The 19144-nt window shown below is 40.0% G+C and overlaps 1 protein-coding gene across 4 annotated transcripts in view; it reads right to left on the bottom strand.

The window, feature by feature from the left end:
- The window catches only part of LOC105925919 (AT-rich interactive domain-containing protein 1B), a 259649-nt gene that overhangs the window by 212827 nt on the left and 27678 nt on the right, over window positions 1–19144 (bottom strand). For all 4 annotated transcript variants that reach the window (XM_036150964.1, XM_036150965.1, XM_036150962.1 and 1 more), the window contains exon 2: window positions 7629–7832. In XM_036150964.1, coding sequence (XP_036006857.1) covers window positions 7629–7832 — 204 coding nt within the window. The remainder of the gene's footprint in view (window positions 1–7628; window positions 7833–19144) is intronic.

Here is a 19144-nt window from a genome sequence, read left to right on the forward strand (position 1 = left end):
ACCGACATGCACAAGTCAAGCATAACATTATGACCCCCTGACAATAAAAGTAGTACAGCTTAGAATGTTGTAGAACAATGGTTTGCTATTGGTTGGCTATGGGATTCCCAAACTTGCTGTTTAAATGTCCAAAGATAATTTTGAGAAAAGGTCAAAGGGGCAGAAGAATTGGTGACGCGCAAATCCCTTTTACTCAAATTGCCTTCAACTTAAAGTAAAAAAGAAGCGTTTACAATTGTTTATTAGTGGCCCTAAGCTGCTCTAATTTTGGACAGTAAAGTAATAAATGTGAAAAAAATGTTGGACTGATACCTGATTTAACTTAATTATTATTCAAGTTTGAATAAATAAAAGGACCTTTCTGCCTACAAAAAAAGAAATCAAAATAAATACACCGAACTTCAGGCAGATGAAACAAGACAATAACACTAAAACAGCTGAGTGAAATCACATAGATACCAAGTTTGAGTCATAATAAATAGCTTATCATAAATAGTTCGATCCCCGCAGACTGCCTATGGGTCCCTCAGTAAGACCCTTGGCCTCAGATTGCTCCCCTGGCGGCACTGCGTGGCAGACCACTGCTCCCTAAGGGATGGGTTAAACGCAGAGACAGATTTCACCTCTGTGGGACTATAAAGGGAAATATTTTATTAACATGAGCGCCGTATCTCTTACATGCCATGCATAACACACATTAGTGCAGCTGGTACAGCATTCACACAACTGATACTGGAAAATCCCAGCAATTACCCAATAATAATACTACAATCTAATCCAAGGCCGCACTTTGCAAATACTTTGTCTGCCGTGATGCAGACTCAGTCGCCTCAACCTGTTGGATGCTTGAAACTGAAAGTGAAACTGGCAGCATGACCTATTTTCTCAATAATTCAGCTAATAATAATATGACCAGTTGTTAGTATTTTTTGAGTATTGAGATTTCCTTCTCAGATGGTCAGTTATTCTTTAAACATGGGGGAAAAGACAGCCATGGGGAGCTGACAGCTAAAGTAATGTGCCCAGTTCTGCCATCGTTGGAAACATTCACACCCTTGATCCAACACACACACTATTTAAACGGGGACCACATCAACAGTGAAACACATAACTTCAAAGACGTGAAAGGATTTGATGTTCCACAAAATCCCCAACAATGGTTGTTACAAAAATGCACTGATTCACAGGACAAAACAAGGAGTCGGATGTTTTCATCAAACATGCAAACTCAGAAAAAACTATAACTCCATAGAGATTTTAACCCATAATTTCCAGTTTTGACATGCTAGCACAGGACATTTGCACATATTCTTTATCTTTCGTCCCACCAGTCAGATGTTTTAGTTGCAAAAAGGGGACCTACATAAAACGAGATGGATGGTTTTGATTTTAAACTAAAGTACATTTTAAACAATACCGATGCATACATTTTTTTTGGCTTCTCTTTGCTGATGGGTTTTTGACAAAGACAAACGAAAACGGTTTAATCAAAGCTACGCAAAGCCTTGAGGGATGCTACGATCTTTTGGAGAGTTGAAGAGGTGTTGTGTTCTTCTAGGTGTGTGTAGTGAACAAGCGGCAGGTCGGCTGCATTTCCACTTGACTTTAAATGCTTGGCTTCTATTAAGTTGGCCCAGCGTGTAAGGAACAAACATCCAACACTGGTAATGGTTTCTGCCTGATTGGTTGACACATTCACCCTCCTCCTCCACACACACCCACCCACACGCACGCACGCACGCAAACACACACTCCTCCTTTCTTCCCTTTCTCCCTCTCAACTATTTCCCAGGATATCTTTCTTCTCCCTCTTTCTCCCCCTCCATCACTCCTCCCTCCCCTCCCTTCCCTTTCACATCAAACACTAATGTTTCCTTCAAATGCCTTTTCCTCTCCGTCTGCCAACGCTGACATCACAGGAAATTACGCTCAGAATTGGCAACACTTTTTTTCCCCTTTTCACCTTCATTCCAGTTTCCCACACAGACACTTTTCTCATGTGACCTGACGTTCCCAAAAAAACACCTGCCTTGCCATTCAACTGTGCTGATGTTATCTTTTTTTGTTTTGTTTTATTACTGATATTCAACAGATTTTTTGCTCTGGTTGTCATGATATCAACTACGCAACAGAAATTATGTTTCACAAGCACATAGTTAGTGTTGAAATTCTCATATGGCTAGATTAATTTAGATGGGTTTTTTTTCCTTAACAAAAGACCTGCAGCTAATTTAAATTTTTTTGTGTATGCCAGATACTGGGATCGGTTTCATCACCTGAACCATTATAATTTTTCATAGCATGGTACTCCAGTTGATTAATTTTTGGGCATGTCAACGGAGGTCTTCAGAGATCTTTTAAAAACTAAGCATTGAAGGTACTGCCTACTTGCCAAACCATGAATCTCCTGATCATAATCATGATAGCGCTCTTTAAACCAAAAAACAAAGAGAGAAAGAAAACAAAGAAAATAGATAATGCCGGGATGTTGAATAAATACTGGGACGCTAAGCTTCACTTAATTTGGTCAATTTATCAGATTATATCCATCTCATTGACTGGTCCAGTGATGAGGCGAAATAAAAGAGTTCATAAGTGAACTAAAGCTTGGTCCTTAGTGGTAAGGACCCAAAGTGTGTGTAAATGACAGAAGTGAGGCCTGCATGCATTTTTAATCACTCCAGTGAATGAAATATTACCAAGCAGGGTTCAATTTAAATAAGTCAGGCTTAATTCTCGTAGGATTCAATCATAGCACCGAAAGGCGGTAAAATAAGGCCCTTTGTTCCACTGTTAAATTCTTTACATACACGCAGATTTAGAGACAGTGGCTCCGTCCCAGGGAAATCACAGACAAACACGCTTGCCTTTGTTGACGTCACGTTGCTTGGCAACAACTCAGCATGCCTGGCTGTGACAAGCTGGGGTCTCAGCCCTGAAGTGTGATGCATCATGGGGGGTAGTGTGCGCTGCGCCTTACATCACCCACAATCTCCCTTGCCGACGCAGCTGCAGCCGGGATCGGGATTTGCAGCTGATCTTGGGAAAGTTTCACAACATCCAGGCTGAGGAAACAGGGTGAGGGCGGACGGTCGTTCCCCTTTCGGATTCAGCTTCCGCTGTGTTGGTCCTAAACCGCATTTCAGTGCGTCCTTGGACAAGTAATTAACAGTCACTTCAGGAACTGTGCTTTCTGCAGCACGCGGTATTTTGGAACATTCATTTCCCGGACCTCTCCTCTGCCGCCTGATCAGACCCCTGACCGCTTTTTCTGTAGGTGAGCCTCATTACGCTCATCTGAGAGGGTGGAATTAAACCTCCTCCTCCAAACTCATTACCGCGAGCTAGATTTCACCGGCTGCAGATAGGCAATGCGGTGGTGCTGCTTTTAAAGCCAGAGCCAGATAATTAGAAACTTTAGAAGCACAGTTCCCATGGATATAGCCAGAGTGAACAACTAATTCTATTTGAACTAATTACATTCCATAACGCTAGGCAGTGATTGCTACCCCGACCACAGTCTCCCCTATGAAATACGCCAGAGGATTTCATCACAAAACAGTACCAGGGATGTATTTTCCTGTGTGTGTCTGACTGACTGTACGTCTTTGTGCACCGGTATTAGTCTCAGAGCACAGCATGTCTTCACATATACACCCCCGCTCGCTCCCAACTGTGTGTATTTCATAACTCGAAACCCCTTATTGAGCTCAGTAATGATCATTTTGGGAGCGTGTTGTCATCACAAAAATGTGTCAGAGGGGGGTTTGGACCTAAAGCAATGAAGTCTGAGATTTGAAGTGCCTGAGTTGGGACTGCATTAAAGTCACCTACCAGAACAGTCGCTTCGATACAGTACAAAACTAAATTTTTGAAACAGAGAGACCCATTTGCAATAACAAGCTCAGTTCAAAGGAAGGGATCATAATTTTGTAGAGAGATGTTATGTAAAAAGTTATAAGGACCTAATATCTTACAACCATTCTGATATTTTTTGGTAGAAGCCCCAGGGACTGATATCAGACTTTCAAAACTCGGTACGAGTCTTAAAGCTGGTTAACACGGCAACATTTTAAAATATCTGGCCGGTTTTCAAAGCCTGAGAGACAGCACACGTAACGATAAAAAAATCGTATAAAACAGGTTTGTTCATACAGTGTGTGGCGTGCTCACTTAAGATCATTCAGATGTCAGATGAGAAATCTTGCGAATCCTCTCAAGATCAAACATGAGTTCAGAGTAAATAATCATGGACGACCAAGAAAAATAATGGTGATTCAATGGTTTGTGGACTGATTTTAACAGAGGAAAGAAAACATAAAAAGAAAAGGTGTTGGTTAAAGAACTAACAACGTGATGGGGGAACTGTACGCTTGCTGGACTATGATATGGAGGCGAGTTCTCACTCTACTGATTTCTACTGTTCTCCAGTTTTGCATTGCATTACATTGAAATGACTGTTGTCATTTAAGCTTTTAACTTTTTGCTCTCTCTCTTTTTTCTTCATAGTAGGTACACCTGGTCTGGTGTTCTGTGAGCTGTGACATCATCCAGGGAAGACAGATCACCCGCTATTACCATCTAATGTAGAACAGATTACTGGATCAATGTGTGCTTCTGTGCCTTTTGTCTGTCTTCTTGTGTCTCTGCTCTGTCTTCTGTAACCCCCAGTCGGTCGAGGCAGATGACCGTTCATACTGAGCCTGGTTCTGCTGGAGGTTTTTCCTTCCCGTTAATGGGGAGTTTTTCTTTCCACTGTCGCTTCAGGCTTGCTCAGTATGAGGGATTGCTGCAAAGACATGGACAATGCAGACGACTCTCCCTGTAGCTCTACGCTTCTTCAGGAGTGAATGCTGCTTGTCGGGACTTTGATGCAATCAACTGGTTTCCTTATATAGGAAATTTTTGACCAAGCTGTATAATCTGATTGAATTTGACTTTGTAAAGTGCCTCGAGATGACATGTTTCATGAATTGGCGCTATATAAATAAAATTTAATTGAATTGAGTTGGGGGGCAGGGTTTTTCTCTGGGAATCTCTCACCTCGCTTTCTGATTGGCTACACGTCACATTCTACAGGCAGTATGTGTGTTTGTCTTCAGAGGACACAAACCATGCTAGGATATCGGGGCAAGACTATCCAACATGTTGAATATCGTCAAATTTGCGGTTGGACCAGGCCCAATGTTCCATTGAGCGGACCCGATTGCTTTTAACGCCACACGCGGCAGGACATTCTGTTAAGATAATCCTAAGAGACACACACTGATAATCAGTGCCTCTCAGAAGGGGAGATCAGGGCAAAAATCGGGCTAAAACTCCTGTCATGTGAACCAAGCTTTAACAGACCCTAAAGACTAATTTCACCATGTAACATGTGGTGACAATAAAGATTCTTGATTCTACAGTACATTCTTTTGGTCTTGGCCCCACTTGGACTAGCTGATAACTTCAGCTTCCATGACCAACTAATCTGGATTTAAACTAAACTAATACACCAAGAAAGTTATCGTTTGCACATAAGATACTAACTGCTTAAAACCTTTTTTTTTTAAAACAGAAAAAAAAAAAAAAACAGAATCTTCCTTAAAAAAGTTCTGACCTAACCCTTTTCACAAGCTAAAAAGGAAAACAATGCTTTTGTGTTACTGATCCCATCTCTGACCCTTCGGCGATTTCCTTAGAAAACTCCACTGTGAACCATATTGGTAAAAATTGTGTAACAGTATTCTTCTGCGCTGCATATTTGCAGATGTCTAGGAAAATTTTAGACAAAACAGGAAGTCTGTCAGTTCATATGCTTTTCTCTCCTTCTGTTTCTGTAGCTTTGCTCTGTGTGGAAGCTCAGTCGCCCCAGGGAGAGGTCTCCAAGTCCAGACCAACTGACCCAGTCGGGCTAAATATAGCAAGCAGTGACAGCGGGGAAGACTGCAAACTACCCCTCTGAGCAGCACTAATGAAGCTATGTTTTTAATCCACATACACTGACCACGCAACTTCAGTCTCAGCCAAAATCAAGTTGCACAAATTCATCACAAGTACACAACCTAACCCTTATTGTGGAAATTTGATTTACTGGAGACTCAGAAAATAGACAAAAGCACCATTGTCTTACAGGCCCGTTGTGCTGCACAGAGAGACAATGCTGTTGGACGATACACGTGTTAAACAATTAAGCATGTACAAATACAGATTTAAGCAGAAGTATACAGAAAGGCAATTAAAGGTATACAAGAGTAAAGACTAAATACGCTTCAATGCATCTGCAGACAGGTGAACCACCAGAGTCATCACGCCCAGGTGGGAGTTTCACAGGAATTGAGCTGGGAACAGGAGCGACACGGCAGCGCCCCAGGATGTGAGACAAGCTATCTGGTCTTTTAGACTACACCTCCAAATAAACAACCAGAACTTAAGGTGAAATGCACTACAAACACGATTTTCCTAAGATCATAACCTTTTGTAAAAATCAAATGGTTTCACCATATTTACACTAAAATATTTTACAATAACTGTCTAACCTCATAAAAAAAACATTTATTTAAGACAGAAAAGCAACAATTACTCCTGTTGCCACTAAAATAACACGATTACTTAATTTAGAAAGGTTATTTTGATTTATAGATTTAAGTAAAATAAATCATTAACACCTGCAAATTTAGTAAACATCTTCAAGTTGTTTTTGCGTAGAATATTTGACTATTTTCTGGTTCTACTCTTTACAGATGCCGGTGAAGATTCTCAGTCATCCAGGTAATGGTCATTCCAAAAAAAGTAAAAAAACAAAGCAATTGGACTTGTTTTACGTTGTAGAAGACGTTTCGCTTCCTCTCCAGGAAGCTTTCTCAATTCAAAAAGTCTGGAGTAATGTGGAGTACCAAGCTTTATACTACTGTCCAAACAAAGGCCTTGTAATGGCTTAGATAAGATGCAAATTCAACAGAAACAGGTCCACCCCTTAGTAATGGGCAGTCGTTAAAGGCATTAGGCCAGCAGATTGAACCGAAACTGGTCCCCTCCTCTGTAACGAGGAGTCGTTAGGGTTGTTATTGGCCTGGCTTAAAGGAACGATGTTTTGATCACCCATATGAGGGTGAGAATTGAGGTGATGATTGGCCGGAATTAATCCTATAGCTGCATTATAGGTTTTTGAGAGTGTTTGGTTTTACAGAGTAACACAAGCACAACAAGCTGATATTACCTGGTTGATTTGTCAGGCTATCTGCTCAGGTAGCAAGTCACGAGAAGACAAGTGCTATGAATTGGTGCTATATAAATATAAGTAAACTGAATTGTTGTTGGCTGTCCTACTAGCAGTAGTAGTTGGCGCTCTCGTTTCCACATAAAGCCTATCTTTGTTTCTTACAACTGGAAATACTTCCTATCAGTCGAACTTGGGGGTAAAAAAGTGTAGTAGCTGGCCTTGAACAGACAGGTAGAGCAACAGATGAGGAAGGGGCAGTCTCTGCCGCCTTAGAAGTGAGAATAAACTCCAAAGCTTTCTCTGGCATCTCATTACAGAAATTTCAAACCAACTTTCTGACAGCCTTGGTATACCTTGATACAAATAATCGGCCCATGCCTAATGCACACAATTCATACTTGAGGCCTTTTGGTCTTTGACATACCTGCTGTTGAGGGTATTGCATTCCACTCATGCCCATTTGGCCCCTCCCCTGCATGCTCATTGGATATCGATGTGGAGGAGGTGATGCGTACGGTTGGCCTGAGGGGTAATTCCCGCCCCCCGGCTGTTGAGGAGTGGAGTACGGATTGTTGGTCATTCCATACATCTGTGAGCGCTTCATAGCCATGAAGTCCATGGAGGGCACCTGTGGAGGGAAAGAAAAGTGATTTATACGCACCTGTGTTGTCACTAGGATTCCATATTCAGTCATCATTCAGTCATGGACTCCAAACAGAAGCCCACTAAGAAGACTCACGTCATCCAGCAAGCAATAATTACCTCAAAAATTAAACAGGTTCAATCTTTCCATTAATATTCACAGATAATGGAGGAACAGCTAATGAAATTAAGCTAACAAAAACTTAGTGTCAAAATAAAACGATTTAACTGAGATCTAAACCTTTACTGTAAAATTCCTGTAATACTGAGTAAAGTAATCGGCAACAAAGGCAATAACACACCTTTCTAAATCCAGCCCAGCACCTGTCTCAAAGGCCATAAAACTGCTAATAGCAAACTAGCAGAAATATTTATTTATTTACATTATACAATATTAAATTATTTGATTGCCTATTTTGCAAGGACAGGGTTATGAAAGATAATAGTTATGAAAGAACAATAAGAAAGTTGTAAATATTACATATACAGTACAATAAAGAAATATTGATAAGTATTAAAATTACAACAAAAGTAAAGAATACGGTCTCATAAAAAGAGTAAATGCAGGATCCAGTATCTCACTACAATTGAAATATTCAGTGCTTATAAATTGGAATCGGGTAATTACGGTGAGCAAGCAGTCAGTACTGGCTTTCAAAAAGCACATGGCTGGAGCTGGGTTTCTTATTATAAAAAGCCCCCCCACCCCCCACCCCCCAACAGGCTTTTCGAGGGCTTTTTCATCCTATTGTATCGAAAGTATTTCGGTGAAGTTTCAAGTGGTTGTTTGGGGTCTCGGTAAGCCACAGGAAAATTCCTGTACAGTGCATCGGCCTATAGCTAATCCGCCACCAGTAGTTTGTCAGTCTTCTAGGAAGATAAAGTGACATTCCTCTGCCTTCCCTTTTCTCCTTTCATGCTCTCTTCCTTTTGTCTCTGCCATGTAGTATCATGAGTGATTTATGACATTTTGCTCCCACTGTTTCTTATACACACTTTCACTTCTCCTTTCTTCTCTCTCACTAACCGTCTTCTCTCTCTCTCTCACTCCTCCACCACCACCACCACCACCATCCTCCACCTCTGGTTCGTATCCTCTCCCCGACTCAATATCACCTCGTCTACCGTAGAGGAGAAATTGCAGCTGCCTCATATTGCCAGGCTAATATCAAGAAGACATGTCAGGGGAAGGGAGCACTTTATCCAGCTGGTTACGAATAGATGGCCAAGGTGCTCCACTTTAAAAAAAAAAAAAAAAAAAAAAAAAGGGTTTTGCCTACTGAGGCATGTGCATGGGATAGTTTGGACTATTTCAGAAAGTATCGGGTGGATGGAGAAAGAGAAACTGATTTAGAAAGAGAGAGAGACACATGAGTGTTCATGAGTGTCTGAAATTATTTCACAGCGTGGAGGTGCATGCACGAGTGCGAGAAGGGTTATCCTGTCATGGTTCACATAATCAGGACTTCAGTAGTTAAATGTGACATTTAATTAGGTGCTTCTACATGGTTCTGGTCAAAATCATAAGGTGTGCCTCTTTCTGTTTCATCCTTATTCTCAGGAGAAGCTTTTAATAGGGAGAATTTACAGTTTCACCAACAAGGAAACTGGTACCTGCTCCAGCGCTTGCTCAGCACCACAGTCTCTTTAAATTTACACCAACCAAAAGATGAAGAACTGGTTCTACAGTGATGCAGTACCAACACTTTTCTTTCATCAGGGATGGGGGTCTAGGTACTTAAAGTTGCTGAAGGTCAACTTAATTCATGAGAAAAAATTACAACGTGAAGCCTACATGTTAGTAAGAAGTTTATTTCCAGGTAAGATTGTGAACATGGGTCAGTGCATCAAATACAAAGTTTTCAGAGTCCTCAGTTTTACCCAAAGTCATTTACCATAAATCCTGCTTCATACAGGCGGTATAGCTCTTGTTTTGAGCAATTTTATTGCTGATAACTGTAAGTTAGAAATAGGGGTTTAAAAAAAAGCACAACCCATTCAAAGTCTGACTTCTTTTCTCAAACTAGTTGTAATTTGGAGCCACTGCTTACTAAGCATAATTTTTTTTTACTAAATGCACCTAAATCAAAAAATAATAGCCAACAATGTCTGTCTGTCTATCTATCTATCTATCTATCTATCTATCTATCTATCTATCTATCTATCTATCTATCTATATATATATATATATATATATATATATATATATATATATATATATATATATATATATATATATATATATATATATATATATATATAATTTCCAAAGTTAGATTAGATTTAACCGAGTCTAATCAATGACTGAACATTAAAACATGAAGTTTTCGTAGCAAAAACAGGTTCAACTAATTGTTTTGATACCATTGTCACAGTCATAAAGTGAATGTACAGTAGGTCAGTGTACTGTATGCTATTGTTTTCACAGTCGCCATTTTCAACCGAATTTATGAACACCACTGGTAACTCACATCATAAAATTAGGTGTTTTAATATCATCAGCTAGCCTATATAAACTCAGCTGAGGATGTCTTTAATAATTCTAGCTCCAGAATATACTATTCAGAGGTTAGAGTAGCAATTCAGCATTTAAAGGAGAACCAAATGTTCTTTAAACAAGAATATAGCACTTATGCTGATTGTTTTATGGGCTAGAGGCCAATTCACACCTTCACTAATTAGTATAACCATTTTGCACATACACATTGCCAAATCATTACACACCGAGGTATTTAAATCTTTGCATATCCGTCTGTTTTTCTTTCTTTGAAGGCCAGTGTTTTCACAAATCATGGAGGTTAATCGTTATAAAATGCTCTCATGTTGCATATAATTGAATGTAACTGTACACCTTTGAGTTGGCTGCCTGGCTGTGGACTACAGGTGCTGAAGAGTCACAAAGCATTTAATTTGCACTTGAAAAACAGATAATCTAATGTCTAGTAAAAGTCACGAAGAATGCTCACTGAAGTTAGAATATCCAATATAAGTACCATGTGTATGAAACATTGGAAAATGTATATGGATAAAATGTGTAATTTCTTTTCTATTATTAAATCCGTGGCAAGCGGATTTAATATCACCAGCAGCACAGGAGCTAGGAGTTTGCTCTGTAACTGATGGGTTGTCGGTTCAAACCCCTGCTCTACCGTCTTAGTCATTTCTTTGGGCAGGACACTTCACCGGTTTTACCTGCTGTTGGTGGTCAGAGGGCTCAGTTGCTCTAACTGTCTGGCAGTCTCGCTTCAGTCTGCCCCAGGGCAGCTGTTACAAATTTAGCTTACCTCCATCAGCAAATGAATGGAGCATTGAGGGAGGAATGACTAATTGTAGTGTGAAATGACTTGATAAAACACTACACAAGTACAGGCCATTTAGCATTTCACCCACATGTTGCTTTATTGTTTTAATCATCTGAATGGATTGAATTGTAAAACAGAAATTCACATTACAACAATTATTACAATAAAAAATCCCACTAGTTTTACTACAACAGGCTCTGGCTGGGTTTGGTGTCAAGCCCAGATCCAACTTTCAACTATGATTAAACAAACAAAGCATCAGTTAATAATGGACTTTTGCAGCCATCAACAAAGCACTTTGGAGGAAGAATCTAAATGAATGTTTAAATAAAAATAGTACATAAGCAGAAACGATCCGTGATTAAATACCTAAGCTAAAAAAGCAGCTTGAATAAGATTATAACTCAAGTATCACTAAATTATTGGTCATGTTGAAGAACACAAGGCAAATTTTTGCTCTAATTTTAAGTGAGGAAAAGCACTTTCCTCATTTCCTCAATGACGACATCATGCCAACTTTTTAAACATTTAATGGTTGAATGTCAAGTTGTCTGTTTCCATTTCTTGGGAAAATCCATCACGTTATTCGTGTTTACTTGTTAATCTTCAGTTAAGACACTAAAAAACATTTAAACACTCAAATTTAATTCAATTTTGGGAGCACCAGAATAGACCTAGCCCTCAAGTGCACTTGGAAATATGTTTAACAGAAAACAAAAGGGGTGATTCATTTATCGAGAAGAGTTATGTTCTCAAGCAGATGCTGGTCATATGTTTGTAATGTAGCGATATTGGTGATTCGGAAGAGTAAAGGGCAGCGCATGACCTGCTCCAACAAAAGATAAATGAATAATAAAAACCTGGAGAGCCAAGTGTTCTTCATTTTCCATGATGCTTTGCACCTTATGATATAGGAACAGAGGTGGATAGTAACTAGTTATATTTACTCAGTTACATTTACTTGAGTAACCTTTTGAACAAAATGTATTTTTAGGAGTATTTTTACTGCACTGTACTTTTACTTGAGTCAGATTATGACTCAAGTATCGCTACCCTTACTTGAGTCAAATGTCTGGCTACTCTACCAACTGTAAGTAACTTGACGGATAAAGAATTGACTTGTTTTAACCAAAAAGGCACCAGTGAGACAAAAACTTAGACTTCTTATTTGTACACAAGCTTTTATATTTAAATGGTATTTTCTATCTGCTAAGCTTAATGAGCCATTTGGAGGTCAAATGAACATACAGTAAACAGTACATATTGTCACTGGAAGTACTTTGCACTGTTCTATCATACATTAAGTATTGCTTTCATGTTTAATGCTGACACAATGACAATTTAGAAAAGTGTTTATCTTGTCTTTAAAATACCAGAATTTGCACATAACCTTATATTTTAGTCTGTCTGATTACATAATTTTTAAATATTAAATCATCAGCTGTTATGATTAGTTACTCAGTACTTGAGTATCCTTCTTACTGAATACTTTTTACTCTTACACGAGTAATTTCTTGGCTGACAACTCTATACTTTTACATGAGTAAAAAAGTAGCGCTACTCTTACTTGAGTACAATTTTTGGCTACTCTACCTGCCTCGGTATAGGAAAAAATAACGTCCTGCTTCCAAACTCCATCCAGCTGACTAGTTCATCTCGAGAGGTTCTTAGTTTGCCAAAAAATGAAAAAAAAAAAAAAAAAAAAAAACGAAAACGCTGCACACAACACGAGTAAATCCTCTCATGGAGCTGCCAAGCATGCACACACGCTTACAAAAAAAGCCATTAAATGCTGCACTTAGGAAGGCAGTGAAGAGAAAAAACAACCACAGAGTTTTGGGAGCAGAAGAGTGGATTAAACACACGCATAGCAGCAGATCATCATGCTTGCTCTTTCAGTTCCCACACTGTTCCTCCAATCTCCACGCTGCTTCCTCAAACACTTAAATGGGGAATTCTTAGATGTAAGAGTCACAGCCAAATGATATCAGATACACTGGTCCATTTTCTACTCACAGCATCATTCACACCTGTCTACAAAAAGAGCAAGAGCCAAAACGTCTCGTGACAGGTTCCACTATATGAGATTTCGGCTCACTGCAGCCTTGTTCTTTGAGATATTTCCCTCACACCACTGAACACACAAAAAATGACAGTTTCTGACAAACTGAATCTTATTTTTTCCCCCCTTCTTAACCAGAGAGGAATGACTGTTCTCTACTTTGGAAAAAAACAAAAAACGAACGCAGAGGGAAACGTGTTTGAGGCAGGAGGAACTGCTGATAAAAAAGGGGAACTATGCAGAATTTATATATTTTTTGCTGTCTTCAAATGTGTTTCTCACTTTTGTTCATCTGGGCACGGCATACAATGCTGTAGAAAAAAAAGAGGCACGGGAGACAATAGTAATTCAACTGCTAAATTTAAAATTCAATTTATGAACTCCTCTTGATTCTTGCGAGCTTTCTTTTTTTCCCCTCCTCTTCCCTTTCTTCCAAAACAAAGCCATTAAAAGAGAACATGGGTGAAATTACTGTTGGGTGAAACCTGCTAAATTGCTTTTCAGAGCTCAATCGACAACATTTTTTTATGTTCCGCAAAATTATTTTCCTCCCCTCTCCCTTTAATGTGCTAAGTTGTTAATCAGGAGAAAGCAAAATGTTTGACGCAAACGGGTGGGAAATACGGATTATGAGACACACACTGGGATCAAAGAAACATAAAACTATATTGTTAAACGGTTATTATTCCAGTCCCATTTTGAATAAGAAAATTCCTACGGGATGGGAGTGGTGGGGGTATTGCTGCTTTTATCAGCTTTGGTGATTGACTTTTTCAGTGCAGGCCCAAACCACGTTATAGTCACAAACCTTCTCCTTTATTTTATTGTTCAGTGTTATAGAGGAAAAAGTATTAGACAATTATAAATTGAAATAAAAAGAACAACTGGTTTTGACATTTCTTTTCAAATTAAATCTAAAATCTGTGCCATATATTTGCAATGAACCCAATTTACCCTGGTAAACATTAATAAAAATAAAAAAAAAACAGCTGCAAAAATGTAATTCAGAAGACACCTAATTAGTAAATAAAATGTGTTTTATTTAATCCCAGTGTAAACACAGTTATCCTTTATAGATAGAGAACATTAGTAAACAAACAGCATCATGAAAACCAGGGAACAAACCAGATAGGTCAGATATATTTTGAATTGTGATTGCAATGTTGCACGCTCAAAAGACTGCTTGCATGCAACATAAGGCAGGATATTATATTCAAGGGCCATGAATGCAACTATTCTTGCTGAATACATATCTGGCCTGTTTGATGGACTTTCACTGGTCTCAATGCCCACGTGATGTATATTTTTATATACTGTAGCTCATAAACAATAATGGGGAGATAATGATGAAGGAAAAGATAAACTAATCAGAAAATAGTCAATATTATCAGCAATAGCACCTCAATTCATGATTTTCCTAATATTGTGCAGCCCGGAAAATACTTTTCTCTTACACTGATAAGCCGGGTAAAGGGAGTATTATTCAGCGAAGCAGCCAAGAGGCCCATGGCTACCTCTGGAGGAGCTGCAAAACTCTACAGCTCAGCTGAGAGAATGTTTTGACAGGACAACTACTATGTGGCCTACATACAAAACCCTCTTTGGTACAGAATAATTAAGACATACTTGAGTCATAGCTGCAATTGAATGGTTTAGATCAAAGCATATTCACGTGTTGGAAGAAACCAGGCACAGTCCAGACCTAATTCCAATTAAGAATCTGAGGCAAGTGCTTAAAAATGCTCTCCATCTCATTTGTCTGAACCTGAGCTATTAGTAGAGTGAGTGAGCAAAAATTGTCAGACCGAGAACCCCAAATTCAAGCCAGACAGAGTTGCATTTAAAAGGTCTGTTCAAACCAGAAACATGAATGCATTCAGGGAACCTCTGCAGGAGCAAGCTGGTTTCTACTTGGCAATGGCGAGAGCAGGCTTTAATCACTGTAGAGGTGTCAGGCAGAGGTCAATTTGTAATCCAAGGAGCAGGTGAAAGTCATACACAGGTGATTGGATTTGTGTACCTACCTCTAAACATTAGGGACGTTCGTACATAAGGAACAGAAAACACGTCTCGGTCCAGATATCATAAGCTTGGTAGAAGCGTGACTAGGGAAAGGCAAGGTGGGAAATCCAGGTAACAGACTTAAGGTAATATGAAGTTCAGGCATGAAAAAACCACTGGCCATCTACTAACAACAGCTTTCAATAATCTGTCAACGAATGCGGGGCTGCAAAGCGCTTAGACAATGCAGGAGCTAGGTGCAATGCATGAAGCTGATTGCAGCGGAGCAGTGGAATAGGACACAGGAGCGAGACACAAGGCGGATATAAGCAGAGCAGGTGGGCACGGTGGAATGGAGACAGGCATATATCATGACACGCAAGATGTGCAAAAGTGCTAAAACCATACCTCCAAAGACTTACAGCTGTAACTGCAGAGCAAGGCTGTTAAACAGAGTACTGATTCAGGAGGGGGGGTTGAATGCATATACATGCTGCATTTTTAAGATTCAATTATTTTCCTTCTACTTCAATTTATGCTATGATGTGTGTCTTATCACAAAAAACATTCTTAGAAAATGAATTATACAGTTAGGAAATGCTGAAATGTTCAACTGGTGATACATTTTGCAAGGCACTGTGTGATTCTTCCAAATCAACCTCTGTCTTGAGCTTTTTACTCTCCACTATCTCTGCAAAATGTAAAGACACAGCCTCTATAACATACCCGCAGCAGTACAGTGGGCTACAGATACCATTCTTCAGGGCTGAGTGTCTCTGCTTCGATCTTCTATGTTGCTTTTTTTAAACTAACGGCACATCCGTGTCTATACAAACAACGATGCAATAAAAGATGTTCCTTCATATGTTCTTTATGGGCTACAAGCTGCTTTATTGAGAAACAGCTACTTCTGAAATTGGCTGAACCCCAAAAGAGCAATTCAGCAAACTATTTTGATCCTTTATATCACCAGGTGGTTTAACGCTGGCTGCTACAAGATTTCTTTTTTTTTTTTTTCACAAATCTCTGTCAGTTGGGTAATAGTTTCTGTAGAAAGGTTTAAGGATACTTTGAGTTGTTCAAAAGAAACAGATTTAGATTTAAATGTCTTATGATGCAAATTAACAATGTGAAAAGAATCAATCATCATGATATGAAGTAATAAAACGGTACACAAACAAATACTTTTTGCCACTGAATCCCATGTGAAGATTCCCAGTTTTTCGTAGTACTAAACTGCATTCACAGATTTTTTTTTCATGACAAAATTATATACTTTCCAAGACTAAGATGGATGGATGGATGGATGGATGGATGGATGGATGGATGGATGGATGGATGGATGGATGGATGACAGAACATTTAGGGCCTGATGAACTGAGGAAATTGTGTGTGCTACTAGCAGTTTGAGGGTGGCCGTAAAAGAAAGATGATCTAAGCCATGGGGTTAATGATAACAATTATTTAAAAACAAATAAAAACATTGTTGATAATGATGAATATTATTTATAGTGCATTGTAAGTATCTCAAAGGGCTACAAACTAATGTAAAAAAAAACAAAATCGAAAACATAAAAATACCAAAAGTTAAATTCAAAGGATTAAATATCAATCATAAACCCTGGAAAAGTTGACTGTGTCCTCCTCCCCGACCCGCATCTCACAAAGTTTAGTCTGGGAAGGAGCCCTACAATCTTAAGAGCTGGATTTACCCAAAATATTCAAAACCAAGGTGGGCCCATAATAATTTAATACAAGAAAGGTCTGTTTCATGCGGACCCTGTAAAGGACCATTGAGGGAGGAAAAAAAAAAACATCTCGCCGCAAATTATGGATGCGCACTACTCCACCATGGCGGCGGCAGCAAGGACGCCTATCTGGCCACAACGACCGCAGACATTTTTTGCACGTGAGTTTGCACCTGTCTTTCAAACATGCTCCATATAGACGCACAAACCAGGTTTCAGGTTTGATAAATCGCTTTCCAGGTAGTATTTACATTTGCATAAAGCTGTTTTAGCACGTGGGCACATGTGTGGAGAAACAAATACAGTTAATTGCTGTCCACAGAATCCCTTTATCCTCTCCACTGTGCCTTTCTCTGGGGACTGAAAGTGCAGCAGCCAGTCTATACGGAGAGACAGTACTGCCGTCTCTGTTATTTACTGGTACCATACAGAGCGGAGCCCATGCAAACTCTTTCTGAACTGCAGGGTCCTGTGATGCCTCAGCCTCTGGAACAAAGCTGCAGTGTTGAGGAGTAAGCCCTATGCATTTGGGGCTCTTGACTAACAAAGATGAAAAATAAAAACCAGGATGGAGAGATGCAGAAGCGGCACGAGGAAGTTTACAAAGATGAGAAGAGACTGCAGCAGAGGGCGAATAGATTGAGTTCCACGCTAATGTGTGCAAATTCCCCCGCTCCTGCTGACTAAGATTAGAAAAATTAATTTCATGGATGCAGAGACAATACTGATGTCATCAAGCAGAGAGAAGAGAAGCGGCGCACTATTAACTCCTCCCTGCCTGGCCTCCGTGAGGAATAGATCCCTCATTAGTGTTGGCTCATCACTTCATTCCACTGTCAGGACTTACCAAACCAAATACTCAACACTGACAACAACACAGAAATCTTAGCTTTCGCAGATCTGTCACTTTAATCTATACAACCCCAAGAAAACACAAGCTGCGCCGCGTGCCTGATGACATTCCCATGTGTTTGCTTTATCTCCAAGAGGGGCAAACTCCGTAAATTACGTCTTGGAACTAAATCGGGTCGCGCAACTCAGCGCGCATGCCTTGTTAGTGCAAGGACTCATACGGAATGACAGTGTGAAGAGTAGCGCCGGTCCGCGGGGAGAGAGGAAGAGCCAAATTACATTTCTACAGCCCAACATGCCTGGATGGCACAGGCAGCAAGGCATGACAGGTGGCTGGCAACGGGAAGAGAGGTGCAGAAAAGGCGGGTGAATTGTTTACATACACTGTGCATGATTCCCAATGAGGCTGCGGGGTGAGTAAAAGAAAGGCAGACAAAGGGAAGCCAGATAAGGTGGTGTTGTTGTGCGTTCTTTTGTGTTTGGCGCAACGCTTCGTAATTGCTCCGTTCTCGCCTGCGTCGTCCTTCGGAGCCGCTGATCGGCATGCCCTCTGCGTTTGACACCAATATTTACACAGCAGACAAAACATGCGCGCAGAAATTCATCTGGCTGCTCCATAGCCCCGCCAGCGTGCGGCGGGGGGAAAGAAAGTTGTCAGGCGTTCGGTTCGTCACGGCCCGCACAAAGACGTCATTAAGGGAAGGGAGGAGGGAGCGGAACGAGAACAGAGGACAGGAAAGGAAGTGAGCGAACAGGGGGGGGGGGAGGGAGGAGGAGGCGAGAGGGTGCTTCATCTGTCTCAAGTGAGATTGGGGTCGCAGGGTCACCGGAGCCCTTTTCCTACGCCGAAACTGGGAGCTAAGGAGGCGGCCGGGCGAAAGAGAAGGGAAAAAAAAAAAAGAAATGGAGAAAAATCTCAGTGACAAAAAACGAGATGAGGCTGACAGGCCTGCGACACGCCATTAGAGAATGAAAACAAATAAAATGCAATCGTGTGCAAACAGTTGAGGAAACATGTGTGAAAGAAGCCACATTGTGAATTTGGCAGTCAAATCTCCTGTCTGGATGCAGTTTTCCCAGATGGAATGCATTCAGATTTCCTCTGAAGGAGGAAGGCACTCATGGATGAAAATAGATAAACAATACATACAATCTAGTTAGAGCAGAAAGTTAATTTTCCACAGCCCTGGTTAATTCCAAAAATCTTAAAACATTAATTGTTTCTTTTCTCGTTTTTAACATCATTTATCATTTCTACCTCAGGATAGCGTTGGCTTGACAATACGTTTTAAATTCGAAAGCAGCATTTAGAATTAACAACAACAACAACAAA

The sequence above is a fragment of the Fundulus heteroclitus genome, chromosome 19 (assembly GCF_011125445.2).
Source record: "Fundulus heteroclitus isolate FHET01 chromosome 19, MU-UCD_Fhet_4.1, whole genome shotgun sequence".
In the NCBI taxonomy this organism is placed as follows: domain Eukaryota; kingdom Metazoa; phylum Chordata; class Actinopteri; order Cyprinodontiformes; family Fundulidae; genus Fundulus; species Fundulus heteroclitus.